Source organism: Diabrotica virgifera, chromosome 5 (assembly GCF_917563875.1).
Source record: "Diabrotica virgifera virgifera chromosome 5, PGI_DIABVI_V3a".
Classification (NCBI taxonomy): Eukaryota; Metazoa; Arthropoda; class Insecta; order Coleoptera; family Chrysomelidae; genus Diabrotica; species Diabrotica virgifera.
Window position 1 is genome coordinate 49,618,029 of NC_065447.1, and position 20,479 is coordinate 49,638,507.

A 20,479-nucleotide genomic window follows, 5' to 3' on the forward strand; every position below is an offset into this window, starting at 1 on the left:
AACTTTAATTTTTTTAAAATATTCTAAACTTGCTTTTAAGTTTTCAGTTGACTTGCTTAAAGTTGACATTGGCTTTCTGTTTGGATTACTATCACTACAATATTTGCTGTTAAGACCATCAAAAATATTATTTATAATTTTCAAAAATTCGGCAGTAAGAGAAGCCGTTTTGGTGTGTAACTGCCCTACAGATATTGCTGTTGATATTGCTGAGGCAATTGAGTTGGAAAAAATTTGTGCTGCTAATTTTACACGCATTTTTTGAAAATTATTAGGGTTTATATGAACGCTTGTCATTTTCACCATGCATTGTGCTCTCACACTGGTTCTATCGATGTTGTATGTGCATTCAATATCTTGCCACGATATTTGTTTAGAATCGGCAAAAAACGTCAACTTTTTGTTAAGAAAATGATTTCTTAGACTTTTTAATAAGTGGGGTGTATCGAACACAGTGAAAATCCTCTGATTTCCTATTTCTATTTCAGGCTGATCCTTACATGCGCCTAACTGCTTAAATAAAGCTCTATTATTAGATGCTTGATCACACAACACTTTTGGTATATACCCAATATTTTGTAATTTTGAAACAACTTCAACTACAATGTTTTTTAAGTTGTCGCTATGTATTGGACCACCTGTAGCAAGCCGCGTAGCCTTATGTAGCAAGCTGCGCATCATGAAAACCAGACCTGTGTTGGCAAGTTTGTTTGTTCTGTTCTTCCTAAAGCACCTAAATCTTGAAACCCTTCTATAATGTCATCTAATTTATTGTACTCCAATTGTTTTTTCAAAGAAATTTCATCAAACATTAACACACAAATTTTTTCCCACTCATCCATTGTCTACTTTTTTCTTCAACTTGTCAATTAAGGAAATGTTTAAACCAGTTCTTAATTTTATGACACGCAACCAAGTTTGAATTGTTTTTAGTGAAGGTAAGATTAAGTTAAGAGATCTAATTACAAATTTTTAACAACTAGGAGACTTATAATAAATGTCCAGAGCTAAATCCTTTTCATTGTGACTCCATTGTGAACGAGTTTTGTGTGAAAACTGCATATTAACAAAAGTGTGCACGTATAAATATGCTTTTATTTTCTAACAGTACCTCTATCATGAATTTGGTTGCCGATTTTCTGTTTTTTGTTGTTCTTCTACAACGCTGACTGTTCTTCTGACGGCACTTCTTCTTTAAAGCATTTACTTGATACTCCAATTTTTTTACCTTCTCCGTCAATTCAGTTTCCAGTTTTGTGGGCAAATTAATATCAAAACTGGAAATATCACTGAGACTACTACTTGATCTCTTAGGCGATGGAGTTGACCTAACCATACAATCGCCACTTGTAGATTTTTTACGTTTCGTACCGCAATAAACGTATGTCGAGCATGATACTGGTAGGGTATCACCTAAAATAGGTAATGATTGAAATGTATGTGTAATAATTTTAATTAAAGCAAAACAAGCATCTTCGTTATTTCTGGAGTGATACTAACAACGCATTCATATTTAAAAAAAATCTCTTTTGATTTAATTGTATAAAAAATATATAAATCACTCAATATCAACTGATTTGATATAAAATATATTTTAATAGTATTATTCTCATTGACAAAGCGCATTAGGCAAACATAAAAATATTTCCAAAGTTGAGTACTCACCTAAATCAGTTGCTAACTGTGCAAATTTTAGAGGAACAGCATTTTTCCTTAATAACTTTGTTTGACCACTTTGGCAAATATGTTCCACTGCATAATGATGCTGGCAAATTACCCTCTGTTTCAGGTCACTGATATCCATCAATATAATATCAATATTTCCACAGTTTTTTTGCCAAATTTTTGTGCGCTCTACTAGTCCGTTCTTTAACGGTAAAATATTGCAAAACCTCTAAATTTTAAAGAACCGCTTGGATTGACATGAAATTTGGCATACACATAGCTAACAAGTCACAAGAAAAAAAGTGATATTGTGCCGATATGTGATTTTGCCCTGGGGGTGGTTTTCACCCCCCTCTTATGGGTGAAAAATATTCGTCCAAAGAAAGTCAGGAAATGGATAAACTGGCTAATTTTAAGTAACTTTTGTTCTATAGAGTTTTTTCACTAAGTCAATACTTTTCGAGTTATTTGGCAGTGACTATGTTCATTTTTTCAACAAAATAATCGCACGCTTTTAGACGGTTTTTCGCAAATAACTCAAATAGTAAGTATTTTGTCGAAAAAACATTCTTAGCAAAAATATAGCCTGTAAAAAATTTAAAAAAAAATGGTGTATATATCACGTCTCTACACCTAGTAGAAGCAGAGTTATGGCTAATGAAAAATAGGTTCATATTCGTCAAATTCCAAATGGAATATTTTAACGTGAAATAACCAAAAATGAAGCATATTTCGGGGAAAACTCATTACAACTTATTTAAAGTGTTTAAAAATCTTCATTTTTGCTTTATAAAAAAAAATTCTAGCATCAAAATTAAACAAGTTACGCTCAAAATAAAGTTAGTCCCTTTTGGTTTTGGTAAAAAAATCGAGAAAATCACCCCCTAATTAGCATCTTAAATGAACTTAATCGTTACGACTTCACAAGTTTCTTAACCTGTGTATATATTGTTTATATGATCTGTAAGTTTCATCGGTTCAAAGTCCTTATTATTGAAAGGGCTGTAGTTAAAAGGGGTTGAACGAGTCACTGATCACGAATGTATGCAAATTTAGAAACACCAAATCTTAATCAATTTTTGTCTAACAGTAAAACAAAAAAATACATGATATTCAGAAAAGCAAATCTGACTATTTTTGTTTTTCGAGATTTTTGGTATCTCTAACAATTTTTAAGTTATTTTGAAAAAAGCATATTTTTCAAAATTTAAATTTTTAAAAATTTTACTTTACAGATCATATAAACACAACATAAGTAAAATAATTTTTGGAGCGGTGACATTAATTTCATTTAAGTTGCTAATTAGGGGGTGGTCTTCCCGATTTTTTTTTGCAAAAACACAAGGGACCAACTTTATTTTGAGCGTAACTTGCTGAAATTTAATGTTAGAAACTTTTTGTAAAAACAAAAATAAAGCTTTTTTTAAACACTTTAAAAAAGTTATAATGGGTTTTCCCAAAAAAGTGCTTAATTTTCTGGATATTTCTCGTCGAAATATTCTATTTGAAATTTGGTGAATATGAATCTATTTTTCATTGGCTATAACTCTAGTTCTACGAGATCCAGAGACCTAACGCGTACAACATTTTTTTTTACTTTTTTATAGGCTATATTTTTGCTAAGAACGTTTTTTTCGACAAAATACTTACAGGTCTGGATCCCGCGTATGAAAAAAAAGTTGATTAATAGCAAGCTGAAAATTTGTTAATAGCTTAAGGGTGTCTAGTCGGACAAACTTTGATATATGGGAACACTGGAACAGGGGCAGTTTTAATTGTGGAACAGCTTAAAAATTTGGAACGGTCAGACCACGAAAACGGCACATTTATTTTGTCCGACAGAACAGACTTAAACTCTCCGAACAGAGATTAAACTCTCATGCAAAAATCAGACTGCTATTTATCACCTGTCATAATTCTCTAATAGAACTAATAGAATAATAAAGCTCTATAGAACAAAAGTTACTTAAAATTAGTCAGTTTACCCATTTCCGGACTTATTTTGGACATATATCCTTTCACCCAAAAGAGGGGGTGAAAGTCACCCCCAGGGAAAAAGCACACATCGGCACAATATCACTTTTTCTCTTTGACATGTAAGCTATACGTATGCCAAATTTCATGTCAATCCAAGCGGTTCTTTAAAATTTAGACCAAAAACCGTGAAAGAATGGGACTATACGTCTTTCAGGGGAAATTTAAAGAAAGATATATTATTATTTGTTCCATCGTTTCTTTCAAAACATCCCGCGTAAACACACTTATGCGTTACAGAGGCCATTTTATCTAAAATGTGAGTCCTTTTTTTTAATTTTGCTATAACTATACACCTATAGGGTAAGTTCGGCCCTGACACTACTCCTACCTCCTCGCAAGTCAGAGAGGGAATGAGAAATCTCGATACGGTTTTCGAGTAGCGCCATCTAGTTGTTGATACGTCTTTCGGTTACCAAGAGGTGAGCTATCTAGAGGAATATTTATAATCAATGGTTTCGGTTCACAGTTTGGTATGTATTTTCTGTTGTGGGATTTAGTTAAATCGTTTAAATCTTAAATACAATATTAGTAAACGGTTTTATGATGGGAGCCTTATTCAGTAGAGTTTATAAAAGAAAATGCAAATAGTTTTGAAAATCGCAAGAAACAAAAAGTTTAAACGCTGTTTTAAAGTTGAACAATATAAAAAAACTTCGTGGTTGTGTGAGTGTGATAAACTACATTCTTTGTTTTGTTTTCCATGTTTAGAGTTTTCGAACAATGAAACTATTTCTTCGAAGGTGTTCGGAATTTATCTTTCTTTCTATCTTTCCAAATTCATTATTTAAAAAATGAATTGCAACTCTCAGATATTGGATGGATTGTTCGCCAATTATTAGATTCTGGCTATCGAAAATCAATAAAAGACTTTAACGACCAAGTTAAAAAGAATCGTTACATTTTGTCCCGTCTTTTCGATTGTGAAACATTTTGTGGCGTATTCGAAACAGCTTTGAGGGGACATGACAAGTTATCAGAAAGACTAAATCCAAGAATATACAGTGGGCCAGAATTGAACACAAAAATCCCAGACATTTTTATATTATTTTTAGGGTTTAAATTGTGTATTCGCTTTGATTTAATGTATGTTTCTTTTATGTTTTATTTATATAGGAACAACCGTAATAAATAATATCAAATTTAGACAAAAAAGTGCAAGGCCCCCAATAATTTTCCGCCTGTGTCGCAATTGCCCGCGGCCCTTATTCACCGTTTCTATAATTACATTCCTTAATTGAACATCCTTTTTAAATTACTACGAGCCGCCACTGCTCACAACGACGAACTCAGCAAAGAAAAATGGGCATGATGAATTTCAAATTTGGAACCTGCAATGTGCGAACCCTCTTAAAGGCAGGATTGCAGGATCTACGAAGTTTGGCAGAAGAACTTGGAAAATACGGAGTTAAAATATGGAAGAGTCAGGGAGAAATTCATAAAAATAAATGCTCATTATACTAATCCGAAAACGAAATCAAACAAGATGAGAGAGAAATATGGTATATAGTAACCAAAGGACCGCGAAAATCAATATTATCGTATTTACACCAATATCAGACGGATTTTATATCATAAGACTCAAAGGTAACCTGCATAACGTGACAATGGTTAATGTATATGTATCGACAGAACAGGTTAATGAAGAATAGGTTGAAAGTTTCTATGGAAAACTACAGGAAGTAAGTGATAAAATCTAAAGACACGATGCTGTTATAACATTAGACGATTTTAATACTAAGCTGGGAAAACTTTTAGCGTAAATATATTTGAGACATAGTTTGCATACTTAACACTAGAAAGTCTGGCTTAGCATACCTACCAAGAAAGCCTGAAGGGATCATTTTGGCCCCAACTTCTTAAATCGACAAAAACTCTTAAGAACATTTGGGATACCATACAATCTGCAGTTTTTGACATTTGCCACACATTGCCTTGTTACAGCCCTGGCACTGATTGGAAGTATGATTTCATTTACAAAATATTTTAAATTGACATTTTTTTTTCGTTTTCTGTTGGTAGAACCGGTGTTGCTGGGTGTAGTACCAGATTTCGGGAGGCAAAGTATAGAGCCCATAATTCTTCACACAGCTGACGAATAAACTTGCGAAGACTGAGTCTACTTTCAGTTACTTCTTTATAAATAATCCATGCAGTTATTGCTCCTAAGTCAAGAGTATTATAAAATACGTGAATATGTCATCGTCTTGAAGCAACTTTTGTAGTATAAAGAAGAGCCATCTGGTCCTTTACACCAACCCCATATTTGGTTTGTTTATAAAGTTTTTTTTCTATAGACAGCAACATCCACTGATTGATGTATCGAACTCAACAACATCACATTTTGTCACTCTTTCCTTGGTATTCAGTACCTAAGTGTTATTTTTTTTTATCGCTCTGGAATATAAGGGTAACATACAATTCTCTATTTTCACACTTTATGCTTAGAAAATAAAAATAAAGTACCCACAAGACTTGTTCATTTCTTTTGCAATAACTTGGTCAATTTTAACGAAGTGAAGTAGTTATCTGTCGTAACATGTTTGCCCTTTCCCAGTTGATTTTCCATTATCGACAAAACATCGTGTTCACCAACAATAGGGAACTTGCATAAATTTTTAAATATTAAAATTATATTAAAAAACATAAGGTAACATGATCTTAAAACGCTTGCATGCAAAAAAAACAAATATTTTTAACCCATATCTTTATTAAGAGGCTTTGAAAATGCTATGAAATTCAAATTTCTTAGGAGGCGCTTGAACGTGCTTCTATTGGTCTGACGTCACTGACCATGGTCAACCAAGCTAGGAGTCGAAAACAACGCGATTAGAGTAATAATTCATGCAGTTTTTGCTCCTAAGTCAAGAGTATTATAAAACACGTGAATATGCCATCGTCTTGAAGCAACTTTTGTAGTATAAAGAAGCGCCATTTGGTTCTCTACACCAACCCCATATTTGGTTTGTTTATAAAAATTTACTGTTTGAGGAAGTTTTTTTCTATAGACAGCAACATCCACTGATTGATGTATCGAACTCAACAACATCACATTTTGTCACCCTTTCCTTGGTATTCAGTAGTTAAGTGTTATTTTTTCATACATGTATGTCAACATATATTGTATGTTGTAACATACAATTCTCTATTTTCACACTTTATGCTTAGAAAATCTTTTTTTCTGTTGCGATTCAAGTACCCACAAGACTTGTTGATTTCTTTTGCAATAACTTGGCCAATTTTAACGAAGTGAAGTAGTTATCTGTCGTAACATGTTTGCCCTTTCCCAGTCGATTTTCCATTATCCCGCAAAACAACGTGTTCACCAACAATTGTATCTACAGGGTGTCCCGGAAAATAGTGCGTTCCTTAAAGGTGTGGGTAGAATGCACCATTTAAAAGAAAACTTTCTTATAAATTTTTTTTCTAAAGTCATCTGTTGCCCCAAAAAATTAAAATAATGTATTTTACTAAAATTTACATTTGGCAACACGGCAGTTTTATTTATTTTGACACAGCTTAGATAAAAATATACAAATTGTAAACACAAACAGTCATATCATAATCACCTGTAACCCCAGAATAGGTACATCCTATTGTTGTGATATTGTCATGATTTCGATAGCGAGTATCATGATATTATGTTAATTACGTTTAGTGCAAGATTTACAGCAAGGCTATTTACCTCCAAGTAAAATAAGATCTTCAGAGAACCCGAATTTCTGTGTAAAGTGTTATGTGCAGATAAAGTTTATTTTTACGAATGGTGTGTTTAACTTTCGTGGTTGACAAAAGTATGAATTTGTGGGCTGGGAATATTTTTTATAATCATCTAATTGAACCATTCGAACTTCCCAGAAGATTGAATGGAGAAATGCAGGTACTCAAATGTTTGCAACATGTTCTATCGATGCTTCTTGAAGACGTAGCTTTATTGTAATAAAAAATTTTTATGTAAGTTAAAACACTATACAAACCTTATTTATTAGATATTTAATAAACACAAATATTATGCTGCTTTTCTATTACTGTTATCAGTATTTTATCAATGTATATTATGCCTATGATCGATGATTCATGATAGTTGAGTTACAGTAAAATTATTTTAGCACAGAAGGAACGCAGCGCTGCCGGCTGTATTTGCTTTTCTGTGGACATTAATCAAATGCATTAAAATTAATAAATTATTTTTTTGAAAACGGTTGACTTAACAAAAAAAATTTATTAGATTTTTTTGCTCTAAATGGTGCACTTAGCCCATACCTTGAAGGAACGCACTATTTTCCGGGACACCCTGTATATTGCGTAGATGATCAGTACCAGAGTAACGGTAACCACTTGCAATAAACAAAAAAAAAAACACAAATAAAAATAATTTTACCCATCCGACAGGAATTTGAAAGAAAGATTTGTCGAATTTCCGAGAAAACGATAATAACTTACACAGGGCCAATTTGGCCCCTTCAGACTTCTGTGGTAGATTTGTTAGAAAAACCATTTAATATATTTAATAAACAATATTTTATTATGTTAAATAAGGCTTTGTACCAAAATATTAAGTCATAAAATATGAAATTATTATTGCCTCAAATAAAAAAACTACAACAACTTGAATTCGCAACAGGGGCCAAATCGGCCCCTACGACTTTCTAGTGTTAAACCAGTCAAAATGGATCTAAAGGTACGATTCAGAAAACAACTGCAGACGTCTACTGCAGTGTCGCCGTGACAGACGTCACTACTTTGCACTATTAATTTGTATGAAACTGATTCCGACATCCGACTGCAACTGCTGTTTGACAGAACGGCAGTTGGTAATAATTATACAAATTAATAGTGCAAAGTAATGACGTCTGTCATGGTAACAACAGTAACTGCTGTTTGCAGTCGTCGGAATCGTACTTTATGATTGCACAATTCCCAGCAGCAAATAATTGTGTAGTTGACAGTACTAACCCCCAGAGAAAAGATAATCGTAAAGGAATGTGGAAAATGGCAGGAACCAACGAAGTCAATAAAATTGACCAAATGCTCATTTCAAAAAGTTGGACAACATAACTAATGTAAAAAAAGGGAGACCCAGAATGAGAAGGTTGGATGACATGGAAGACAACCTGAAAACTATGAATGTAAGGTAATTAAGAAGAGCCTGAATGGAAAAATATAATCAGACAGGCAAAGACTGATCCAGGGTTGTGATGCCAAAAGAAGAAGAAGCTAGACTAAACAGAAAATATGGATTTTATTCTAGATAGATGGGACTACAGTACCAATAGTATTTTCTAGAGTTTTCCGATATTTCAGGTCATTTCAGCGAAGAAGATATGCAACAGAATGAATTTTTATCAACTATAAACGTAAAAGTTTACTATAATAGGAATATAAATTGTTAGGATCACTAGAATATAGATAAATATGTGCTATCAGACATTAAGAAATTCGGTATAACCTAACATTGATCATAAAACTTTACTGCGACTACATTACAAATATATCTACAACTATAAAATAGGTAAAATTCCTATCATTTGCTCTATTGAACATTATACATGTCATGGGACTATGGTCAGAAAGTTACTACGTAAGAGTTACGAAGAGTTATACTTCTATTATATGATTTCAACGAAATAAATATACTTTTAACAGGTTATTTGTATTTTATTTGAAGATTAAACTAATTTTTACTTACTACTTTATACTTACTATTATTATAAAATATCTTATTCCCGAGGAAGACAAATCCAAAGACACAAAAATTATAATAAATATATTTACTAAAAACACTAATAATATATTCTTTTCACGCACACCTTATTTGCGCTACATAAAGATGTAGCGACTAATACCAAACTGTCGGTGTGCGCATGCGCCAGGGAATGTAAAAAATTCACCCTCGTGTCTAAAAAAGTATAACTTCAAAAATGCATACATAGAATTTTAACAAATTTTGAAAACTGGAGTTGAAACACCCAATAGATAATTTTTGTTTATTTCCAAAGGAATTTTTTTTAAATTAACCACTAGTATTTGGATTCTGATATACAATAAAAATCATACAAAAAATTCCAAAATAAACAGTTTTTTAAATTGACACACGACGAAGGTCCCTTAAACAAGCTTATTAAATTTCTTGTCAAAGCTTTTATTTATAGTAAAAAAAAAATCAATATTTACCTCTCCTCCACTCCAGATACTTCTTAATCCATTTTCAGCCCAATCAGAATCGACCTGCCCCTTATTACTAGAAGACCAATCATTATTACTCCATGCCATGTTATTTCCATGACATTTCTCGCACGATTTTTCTTCGTATTTCCACACAACTTCGCTGAGCATGCTTTCAGGGCGTTGGATGAGGTTTGTAGGGCAAGCTGAAGAGTTATCCTTGTTCAAAGCAGTGGTTGTCGCGTTGGCTGTAGTGAGGTCAGGGCAGGCACAGTGGTGCTGAGGATTTTCTAAGTGATCATCGTTGTTTGTGGAAGACTGTGGCATTTCATTGACGCTCATTTTATTCTGAAAAAATATACGTTTTGTCAAAATAGTGTTGTAGAAGAGTATTATTAATAAAAACATACATGAGATCACTTACAACAAAATTTGCAAATTGTTGTGAGTTTATGACTTTCAGGAAATAATTAATAAATCTGCATACGCATCTAATGATAGTTATATTTTAATTTGATCTATAAACAATTTAATTTATTATTTTTCTTTGACAACATAAATTATACTCTTTAATATATGTCTTCTAACAAACAACAAACTCTATTTATACCATTTTTTTATCTGGTATGTTATAATTGTATTATCAGCTGTAGTTATTATGATATGAGATAAGAGATACACGTTTTAACAAGTAAGGATCTTTTTAAATGGAGATGATATTCATATATTTATGGATGGATGATATTCATATATTTATTTCAAGGGAAAACAGAAAAATGTTATTTCATTATCAAGACGAAGTACGACTAATTTTTTAAAGAAAAAGTGACGATGTTTGTTTCTTATACAGTTTACGAGGAAAAAGATATAGGAAAAATAAATATTGTAGATCTTAAAAGTTCTTTAATTTTGCTAGTTTAGTATTTTGCGAGAGTACTGCAAAAAAATTAACTTAAAACCAAATTTTTTAAAAAATAAACCCTTTGAACCGATGTAACTTACAGATCATATAAATAATACATAAGTAACTTGTGAAGTGGTAATGATTAATTTGATTTAAGACACTAATTAGGGGGTGATTTTCCCCAGTTTTTTTGAAAAAAAAAAAGAAACTAACTTTATTTTTGAGCGTAACTTGTTTCTTTTGATGCTAGAAACTTTTTTAAAAAACAAAACTAATTATTTTTTTAAACACTTTTTGACGGATATAAACCTATTTTTCATTAGCTACAACTTTGCTTCTGCTTGGTCTAGAGAGTTCATGCATACACCCTTTTTTTCCTTTTTCAGAAGCTATATTTTTGCTATCAATGTTTTTTTCGATGAAATGCATACTTACTTTTTGAGTTATTTGCCAAAAACGGTTTAAAAACGTGTTTTTTTGAAGTTATACTTCTTTAGGCACGAAGGTAAATTTTTATTTTGCGGGGCGCATGCGCACACCGACAGTATGGCATGAAACGTTATGAGGGATCTGATTGGGTGTTAAAATCATCTGTCAATAATTGTGCAAATGGAGATTCTGGATAAACAAAATGTTGTGTGTATTAGTTTTTATTGTTGTGAGGACAGTGACAAAAAGCAAGTTCATAATTATAGTGACTTTTTAAATAGTTTTTAAAAGCAACAGGTACGTACCTTATTGTAAATGTTTCAGTATTGTAATAAAAAATTAAAAATTAGGTAAATATCTATTTGGAAAATGTACCTACCTAGCTAGTAGGTAATGCTTTGATTTACATAATTTGATTACCAACAAAAATCTCTATCTTAAAATTATGATTGTAAGTATATTGCTTTTTTAGTCTATATTTTGTCGTATTTTAATTCCACAAGAATCAAACTTATTTGATTAAACTAACAGAATAAGCAACTGTCAAAAAAAAAATTTACGTTTAGTTGCTAGGTATATCTATCTAGGTATTTCATTCACATGTCTCAGTAGTTAAATTCTGCGTGGGGTGAGTTCAAAATAATCTAAACCTGATAGACGCAGGTTCAATTCCCAATGCAAATTTTTATTTTTTTTTATACATTTTATGATTGTAAGTATATTTATTATATTTTTTTTTTCAGAAAAATACGTATTTAGTTAAGATTTTCTCAACAATTATTCAGAAATAATTTCTTTGGTTTCATTTTTCAATGTGTTTGCGTGTGTTTTATTCTTTTATTTTTTAATTTTTCGTATTGTTTTATTAAAAATTTTTGGAAAGTAGTAAGTATTAAAATTAGTTTAATATTTAAATAAAATATAAATAAACTGTTTACAGTATATTGATTTCGTTGAAATCATATAATAGAAGTATAACTTCTTACGTGCGTACAAAGTACACACACATTCTTTTTTTTTTGTTGAAAAATGAACATATTTACTGGCAAATAACTCGAAAAGTATTAACTTAGAGAAAAAATGCTATAGAGCAAAACTTGCTTAGAACTATTAGTCATTTTATCCATTTCTGGATTTATATTGAACGTATATTGTCTCACCCCCCGATAAGGGGTGAGACTCACCCCCAGGACAAAATCACACATACTTAGCACACGGACTTAGAAAATTCTTCTATGTATAAAATAGAGAAAAATTTGTTTCAAAATTTATTTTAAAACCATTTATTCAGAAAGTGTACAAACGTCTTAAAAAGTAACTTCATATTTTAATTCAAATAAACACATTTGGAGAATAAAGGGCCTAGCGGGGTAAGATGATGAAAAGTGCCCCCAACTCGATTCGAATTCCATATAGGTCACCGTTTAGCATATGTAGTAAAACTAACTTTCTGAAATTTTTAGCCCCTAGGTGGTCACGTGACCCACCTACAGCCTAATTAGGGTTTTATGTTTTTATTTTTTATCTCAGCTGCATTGAGAACTAACAAAAAATTTAAATAAAAAAGTTGTAAGATTTAAAAAATTCTGTCCGAAAAAAATTTTGTTTTTAATTTTAGAACTTTTAATTTAATTTAAATTTAAATTGAAATTGAAATTTAAATTTTAGAACGATTTTAAAATTTTAAATGAGTATAAAAAAATAACCAAGACTAAAAAAACTATCTTCTCATTTTTTCATACGAGGCGCCGTTTTGCTGCAAAAAATAAAATATCTTAACGCTTCTTAAGTATTCGAATTAGTTTAATATTAACTATTATTATTAGATGTAGAAATTACTAATAGTAGTATTTTATTTCATAGAAGTTCGAATACTTTGTAAGGGTTAAGATGTTTTATTTTTGAATAAAAATGGCGCGTCGTATGAAAGAATAGGAGGATAGATTTTTTGTCACAAATTGAACGAAAAATTCAAAAACGATTGCTAATTTGAAATATGCCAGTGGCGTACTATCTTTTTTCTTTAAAAAGTTCAGACCATTACCCCTATGCGCGCCAATGATAAATATAAAATTCTTATTGTATGTCAAAAAATGCACAACAACTACCTCTTAAAACTCGTCAAATTGTATTACAATGTTGCCAGTAGTTCAGGCAAAATCGTAAAAAATGTGTAAAATTTTGTTTTCTTCAACGCCCTTATGTTGAAAATGGATGGTGTTACAAAAAATTTTTATTAAGCAAACCCCAATTATTTTTCAGTTTTTTACCTACTCTAGTGACGGTGTTACCTTTTTTGAAAAATATGTATAAAATTGTATCAAAAAAGGAAAAAAAAACCAAAAAAATGCGGTTTTTTATTTTTAAAAGTGCGTTTCACCAATTTTAAAAATTTGAAAAAATTCAGGGTGAAAAAAACATTATGCAAAAATACACGTTATATATTTTTTTCGTGACAACGAATGTCTTAGTTATTTTTTTATACCCATTTAAAATTTTAAAAAGGTTCTAAAATTTAAATTTCCCGCTAAAAATTTTTTTCGGACAGAACTTTTTAAATCTTACAACTTTTTTATTTAAAGTTTTTCGCTAGTTCTCGATGCGGCCGAGATAAAAAATAAAAACATAAAAAATAACAACATAAAAACCCTAATTAGGCTCTAGGTGGGTCACGTGACCACCTAGGGGGCTAAAAATTTCAGAAAGTTAGTTTCACTATAGATGCTAAACGGTGATCTATATGGAATTCCAATCGAGTTATGGGCACTTTTCATCATCTTACCCGGCTAGGCCCTTTATAATCAATATTATATATTTATATAATATATATTATATTAAAATTTAAATATTTCTTACGAAATAATAGTAAAATTCAATAACTTTTTTATGGAAAAATAAAATTTATTTTTCCGACATTTTCTAATTTGTGCGTGAGGTGAAAATAGCAGTTCTTATTATTTTGTCGAGCTATAATAGCAATAAACACGCAATAATAAATTGGTATGACATAAATAACAATATATAATTTCTTACCAGGAAAAAAAGTTTCAAATTCTTCTCACTTTACTGTGTTACTTAAAAACTGATCTAGAGTAATAAAATTCACAAAAACGAATTCAATGCATATTGTTCACTGGAATTTTCCATAATTTGGTTTTATTTAATTAACGAGCATTTAATACAAACAATACCAATACACATTATTGTAGACATGAACAGCAAAATATTTTTGGATGATTCACTGTTTGTTTGACACAGGTAGAAGTACCTCTCGTACTTTTCCGTAACCGGTACCGGGTTAAATTCCAAGAATAACGTTATTTTTAGTTATTTATGGAAAATACTTTTTAGCAAATGGGAACTAAAGTGTATTTGGTATTGAGAGAGATGTAGAGAAAAATAAAATGAAGTGGTCATTCCTCACGAATACCTGTTTATTAGAGTATTTTTTTTATTCTTACCATGCGAAATAATTAAAGGAAAAAAACTATAAATAAAACGATAAACATATTCTTTCAGGTATGAAATTTCAATCTTAATTGGTACTAAAATAAGATAATTTAATAATAATTTGGAGATTAAAAGCCCCAAGACCCGATGGGATACCAAATGAACTTCTAAAATACGGAGGAGAAACCTTAATCGAAAACATAGAGATTCTCTTTCAAGAAATAATATGTAGCCAGCGTGTACCAGACCAGTGGAGGACGAGTAGTTATAATAATAACTATACACAAGAGAGGAAACGGCAAAGACCCTAGCAACTTTTAACCATCCACCTTGCTGAGCACAACTCTTAAACTTTTAACAAAAATACTTGCCATTACAGTGAGCAACAAGGTTTTCGGAAAAATAGGTCCACAATAGACGCCATATTCATAGCCAGACAAATTGCTGAAAAAGCACTGGAATATAATAAACCTACGTTTATGTGCTTTATAGATTTGACTAAGGCCTTCGAATGTGTAAGATTGGAAGATGTGCTAAGATTGCTAAAGGAAAAAATCAGCCCAACAAGAAGGTAAGGATAATTAAAGACATTAATACGAAGAACAAAACCAGAATAAAAGTCGAGAATGAACTAACATCGGAAGTAGAAATCAACTCGGGAATCAGACAAGGGGATAGCTTGAGCCCATTGCTTTTTAATTTAGTAATGGACAAAATTATAGAATACATTAAAGGTACTGGAAAAGGATATCAGATGGCAGAAAAACAAATTAATAAAAATCCTCTGTTATGCTGACGACGCAATCTTAATCTCTGATAACGAGGATAACCTACAGCGAATGGCACAAACTTTCAATACAGTGGCAAAGAACTACAACATGAAAATATCAACAGCTAAGACAAAATCCCTGGTAGTGTCAAGGGAACCCATAAGATGCAAATTAGTAATTAACAACGAACTAATTGAACAAGTCTCGAGATTCGAATATCTGGGAGTCGAAATATGTAGTTATGGAGATGTTAAAGAGAGCGTCCGAAAGCAAGCAAATAAAGCCAATTACGTGTCAGGATGTCTGAGGGACCGAGGGATGTAATCTGGACCGGAGAAACAAAGATATGATGCTGGAAGGGAAAGTAAGCATATACAAATCATGTGTAAGACCGATCATGACGTACGCGATAGAAACAAGACGTGACACAGTAGAAACCAAGAGGATACTTTAAACATCAGAAATGAGACTGTCGAGGTCAATAACTGGGAAAACACTGAGAGGCAATACCGAACGACAGAACAAGAGATCTCTGTAACATACAAGATATAGTATGGTGGGAAGACAGAGAAGACGAGAGTGGAATCAGTATGTGACGAGAATGGACAGCAAGAGAATAGCCTGTATAGCCAGGGATTTATACGTTTGGGATAGTTTGCAGGATAAGAAGAGAACTAACAAAATCCTTGAGAAATAAGAACAATGAACAGTTTTCATAAAAGCCTCCAAAAACGAAAACTAGGTTGCATTACTAAGACAAATCAAGTTTATTTAAAATAGGTGTACAATAAATATATTATACACGGCTCACTAAAATAATTAGTTACGCCCCTGTACTACTGATTACTTAAAATTCAAGTAGTATTTATGTAACCTTTCTGGAAACTCCAGGTTATTGTTGAGACTCGCATTTGAACCCCTCGCCGGGGCAGATCGTCAAAAGCTTCCTAACGAGAATCATCTCTAATCTATCGACGCTCCCGCTATTCGTAAAAAGGCCGCATTTTACCGGCTTTTTTTGCTATCGTTTTATACCGCTCAGATAATTCAATCTGCTCAGTATTATCGACGATGATTTATTTAGCGTATTAGTGAGTGCCTTACAAATGAACCAAATGGATTATGGAATTCAATCAGAGCTCTGATGTGACACGTCATCAAGGAATAAAACTGTAAGTACTCTACATGTATGTGAACATAACTTATTAGTCGTGATACTGTATGCATTTTGAACCATATACCTCTCGTAGCAAATATTCTTTGTGCCATTTATGCAGATAATACTTTAAATTACATATGAAAAATCGTTATCTACTCTTAACCAGCTTACCTATGGGAATATACTCTATAACCGTACAATAAGTATAGGTTACTATTGTTAAGGATACTTTACGTATTGCCTAAACATTTCTGTTCCATCGAGCCGTATCATATTAATTATTTATTAATTAAATCCTCAAGGTCCTTCGTATTTGCATATTTTGATAATCTCTATTCTGAGAATAACGGTTTTTCATTTATAGTGTCTTTCTGTTGCATTTGGAAATTTCCAAGCCACGCCGCCCCGGCACAAAAATAAAATATTCCTCTCTTTCTGCACTCAAATTCTCAGTATTTAACCCAGCACGTCTCTACAATAGCTGGTAGGTTGTTAAGCCCGGTCTACACGTGCAATTTCAGAAACTACTTGCTTTGTTCAAATAAAGGAGTCGTTTTGTTTGTATGAAAAAATATTTGCATATATTACATTATTTTATTTTCGTAAATATATTTTTCTGTTTATAGTATACAAAAAGTGTACTCATTTCTTGGCTGATAGTACGGGTGTTATAATTTTAACATTGTTTGTTCAACCTTTTGATTTAAATTAAATTTATAATTTTGAATCCGATTAAGCCTGGTTCACAGGTTACAAAAATTATTAAAAATAATTTTGTTTTCTTGCATAAATTGTAAGTTTTTGCTACATTTAGCTTCGCTTAAGCTCATTTTACACTTCTAGAAAACTATAGAAAATAAATAATTGTTTTTTCCTTCAATTTAATTAATTTAAATACTTGTTAAGGGTGTCTCACACTTGCTGAAAAATACCCATTTTGGAAAATTGCATATATTTTGAAATTTTATAGTTTTGCATTTCATATACTAATCTGCGCTCATACAGGGTGATACTATTAAGCCAATCTCACACTATTAAACGTGTAATATATAATATATTGTACATATTCTCTCATTTTCGCATCGATTTATAGGTTTAGACATTTGCAAATAATCTATCTAATCTCACATTCTCGCAACATGGCTGACCGATCAAAATATAACCGACAGAGGCTCACCGCAAAACTTGATATAACCAAGTTGGCTGATTCGGTTCCCACAACTCTTAATTCTCTAAACAAATATAAAATTCGTGAAATAATTTCACAACTCAAACATTCTTACGGACTTTTCCGCGATGCTCAAAATGTGCTGGAGACGATCCCCGAGGAACCTACCCCCTCTACTGATTCCTCTGTGGTTTTTGATAAATATTTGGATACAATTTCTCTATTGGAAGAAAGGTTAGAGGTCATTGAAAGTTCTAATGTGACTGCTACCCCCTCCCTCCAATTTGACCCTAATTCTTCTCTAACCTCACAGTCTATGGCTAGGCAACGAACAGTAAACCTCCCTCGTATTCAGTTAAAACCATTTAGTGGCTTAGTTACTGAATACAATTCATTCATTGAGACCTTTGATACAATAATAGGATCTGATACTACATTAAGTGATCTGGAAAAACTCATTTACCTCAAAAGTTTTCTAACTTCCGAGCCTTTGACGCTTCTCGAGCATATCCCACTCACAGGTGACAATTACAAAATAGCCCGGGATAACCTGACACAAAGGTACGCCAACTCTAAATCGCTTATCAAAACTCTCATCTCTCAAATTCTTGATGCGCCTCCTATTTCTGGAAACGCAAATCACTCACAATTAAGAAATTTTCATACGGTCATGTCAAATAATTTCAAGGCCCTATTGAACTTGAATAGGCCCCCTTCAGATCTCTTGCATTTACTTCTCATACATATCGCTACTCAGAAACTCGACGCACCTACCATTAGGGCTCTTGAGTTCCAATCCGGTGGTAGCCAAGCTACCCCTGATTTTGTCCATTTTCTAGGGGAAATCGAGACACGCGTTGTTCATCTTGAGAATATTCAATCTCAATCAAAACCAAAATCGACTACTACTTCCAGACACTCTTTACACCTAGCCTCAGACACTTCTACCAGTAACCTTTCGCCTCGCTTAGGTCCTAAGAAATGTTCCTATTGCAACGACTCTCACTCGATCTACTCTTGTCCTCAGTTCAAGCAGTTGAATTCTAAAGAACGTTTTAGTTTTGTCAAACAAAATAAATTTTGTATTAATTGTCTTGGGTCTCACATGCTCGATCAGTGTAAATCCAAATTCTCTTGCATAGTTTGTAAATCTCGTCATCACACGTTGCTCCATTTCGACAAAACGGGTCATAGTAACCCTTCCGCGGCTGTTGGCCAACACAACTCAAATAATCATAATAAAACCGCTATCTCAAATAACTCCCATACACAGGGTAATTCACAACAGGGGCCCTCACATGTTAGAGCTCCTGAAACGGAAGTTAATCTTCAAAATTCGACTCCACATTCAATGGCTCTATCTGCAGCCTCGCTTGATAATCATTTGGTGTTATTAAGCACACTCCAGGTCTATCTTGTCGCTCCTAGCGGCAAGAGGGTCTTCGCAAAGGCACTCTTAGACTCGGCCTCACAGGTTTCATTTATTAGTGCTGACCTCGTAAAGGAACTGTCACTCACCACTAGAGATGGAAAATTACGGATCAATGGAATTAACTCCACCTCATCCTCGTCTCAATCTATTGTAGATACAACAATTTTCGCTGTCGCTAACGACGTTCCTTTTGACATCTCGTGCTCTGTACTCCCAAAGATAACAAATCCGCTTCCTCAAATTTCTATTTCGGCGAGCAAACTAAACATACCCTCAGAGATACCATTAGGTGATCCGATGTTCCATGTAACATCCCCAATTGGTATCCTGCTCGGTGCAGACCTGTATAACGATATCATTCAACCTGAAATAATTCGTTTGGGAAAAGGTCTTCCCGTTCTTCAACGCACTCTACTCGGGTACACGATATCAGGGTCAGTTCCAGACTTTGCTCTTAAGTCGAAAAATACTAAAAAGGCTTTGGAATTTTATTCAAACTCTCTCGTTACTTGTTGTTCTCATAACACTCCTTCCGCCGTAAATGAGCCGGTAGTGTCCAACGAGGAACTATCCGATCATTTACAAAAATTCTGGGAGCTGGAAGAAGCCGCTCCTCAGAACACCGATCTCATTAATGATCACCCCGCTGAAATTAATTTTGTAAAACATGTTAATGTTCTCCCCAATGGACGATATGAGTCCACACTCAATCTCAAACTCCCTATCGAAGATATAGACATGGGAAATTCGTTTCTCTCGGCAAAAAGACGTTTTCTCAGTCTCGAGAAACGTTTTCAACTCAACCCTGATTTATTGGAAAAATATCAGGACATTATATCGGAATATCTCAATAACGGACAAATAATTCAAGTGCCGTTAAAAATGCTAAATGACTCAGGTAAACCTAATTACTTTCTCCCTCACTTTCCCGTTTTCAAATCCAACTCTACTACTTCCACTCGTATAGTTTTCGATCCAAACAATAAATCGTCTACGGGAATCTCCCTCAGTGACGTCATAGACAAAGGTTATGTCGTCCAACATGAACTTTTTGACATTCTCGCTAAGTTTCGTCAGTTTAAATTCGCACTAGTAGGCGACATCAAGGCTATGTTCCTACAAATCGCCATTTGTCCCACTGAAACATTTCTGTTAAATTTTCTCTTTAGGGACAATATTCAGCAGCCTTTACGGTGCTATCAATTTCAAAGATTACCCTTCGGGCTCCCAAGTAGCCCATTTATCGCTCAAAGAGTTATCAAGCACATCGCTGACAACAACAAACATACCCACGAACTTGCTA

General features: G+C 32.8%; 1 protein-coding gene across 3 annotated transcripts in view; it reads right to left on the reverse strand.

Annotated features, from left to right (window-relative positions):
• LOC114341448 (uncharacterized) overlaps positions 1–20,479 on the reverse strand; it is a 148,751-nt gene that overhangs the window by 17,074 nt on the left and 111,198 nt on the right. For all 3 annotated transcript variants that reach the window (XR_007698444.1, XM_050652482.1, XM_050652481.1), the window contains one exon: positions 9,874–10,212. Coding sequence is in view for 2 of the 3 variants with exons in the window: in XM_050652482.1 (XP_050508439.1) it covers positions 9,874–10,212 (339 nt within the window). In the remaining variant the exon portion in view is untranslated. The remainder of the gene's footprint in view (positions 1–9,873; positions 10,213–20,479) is intronic.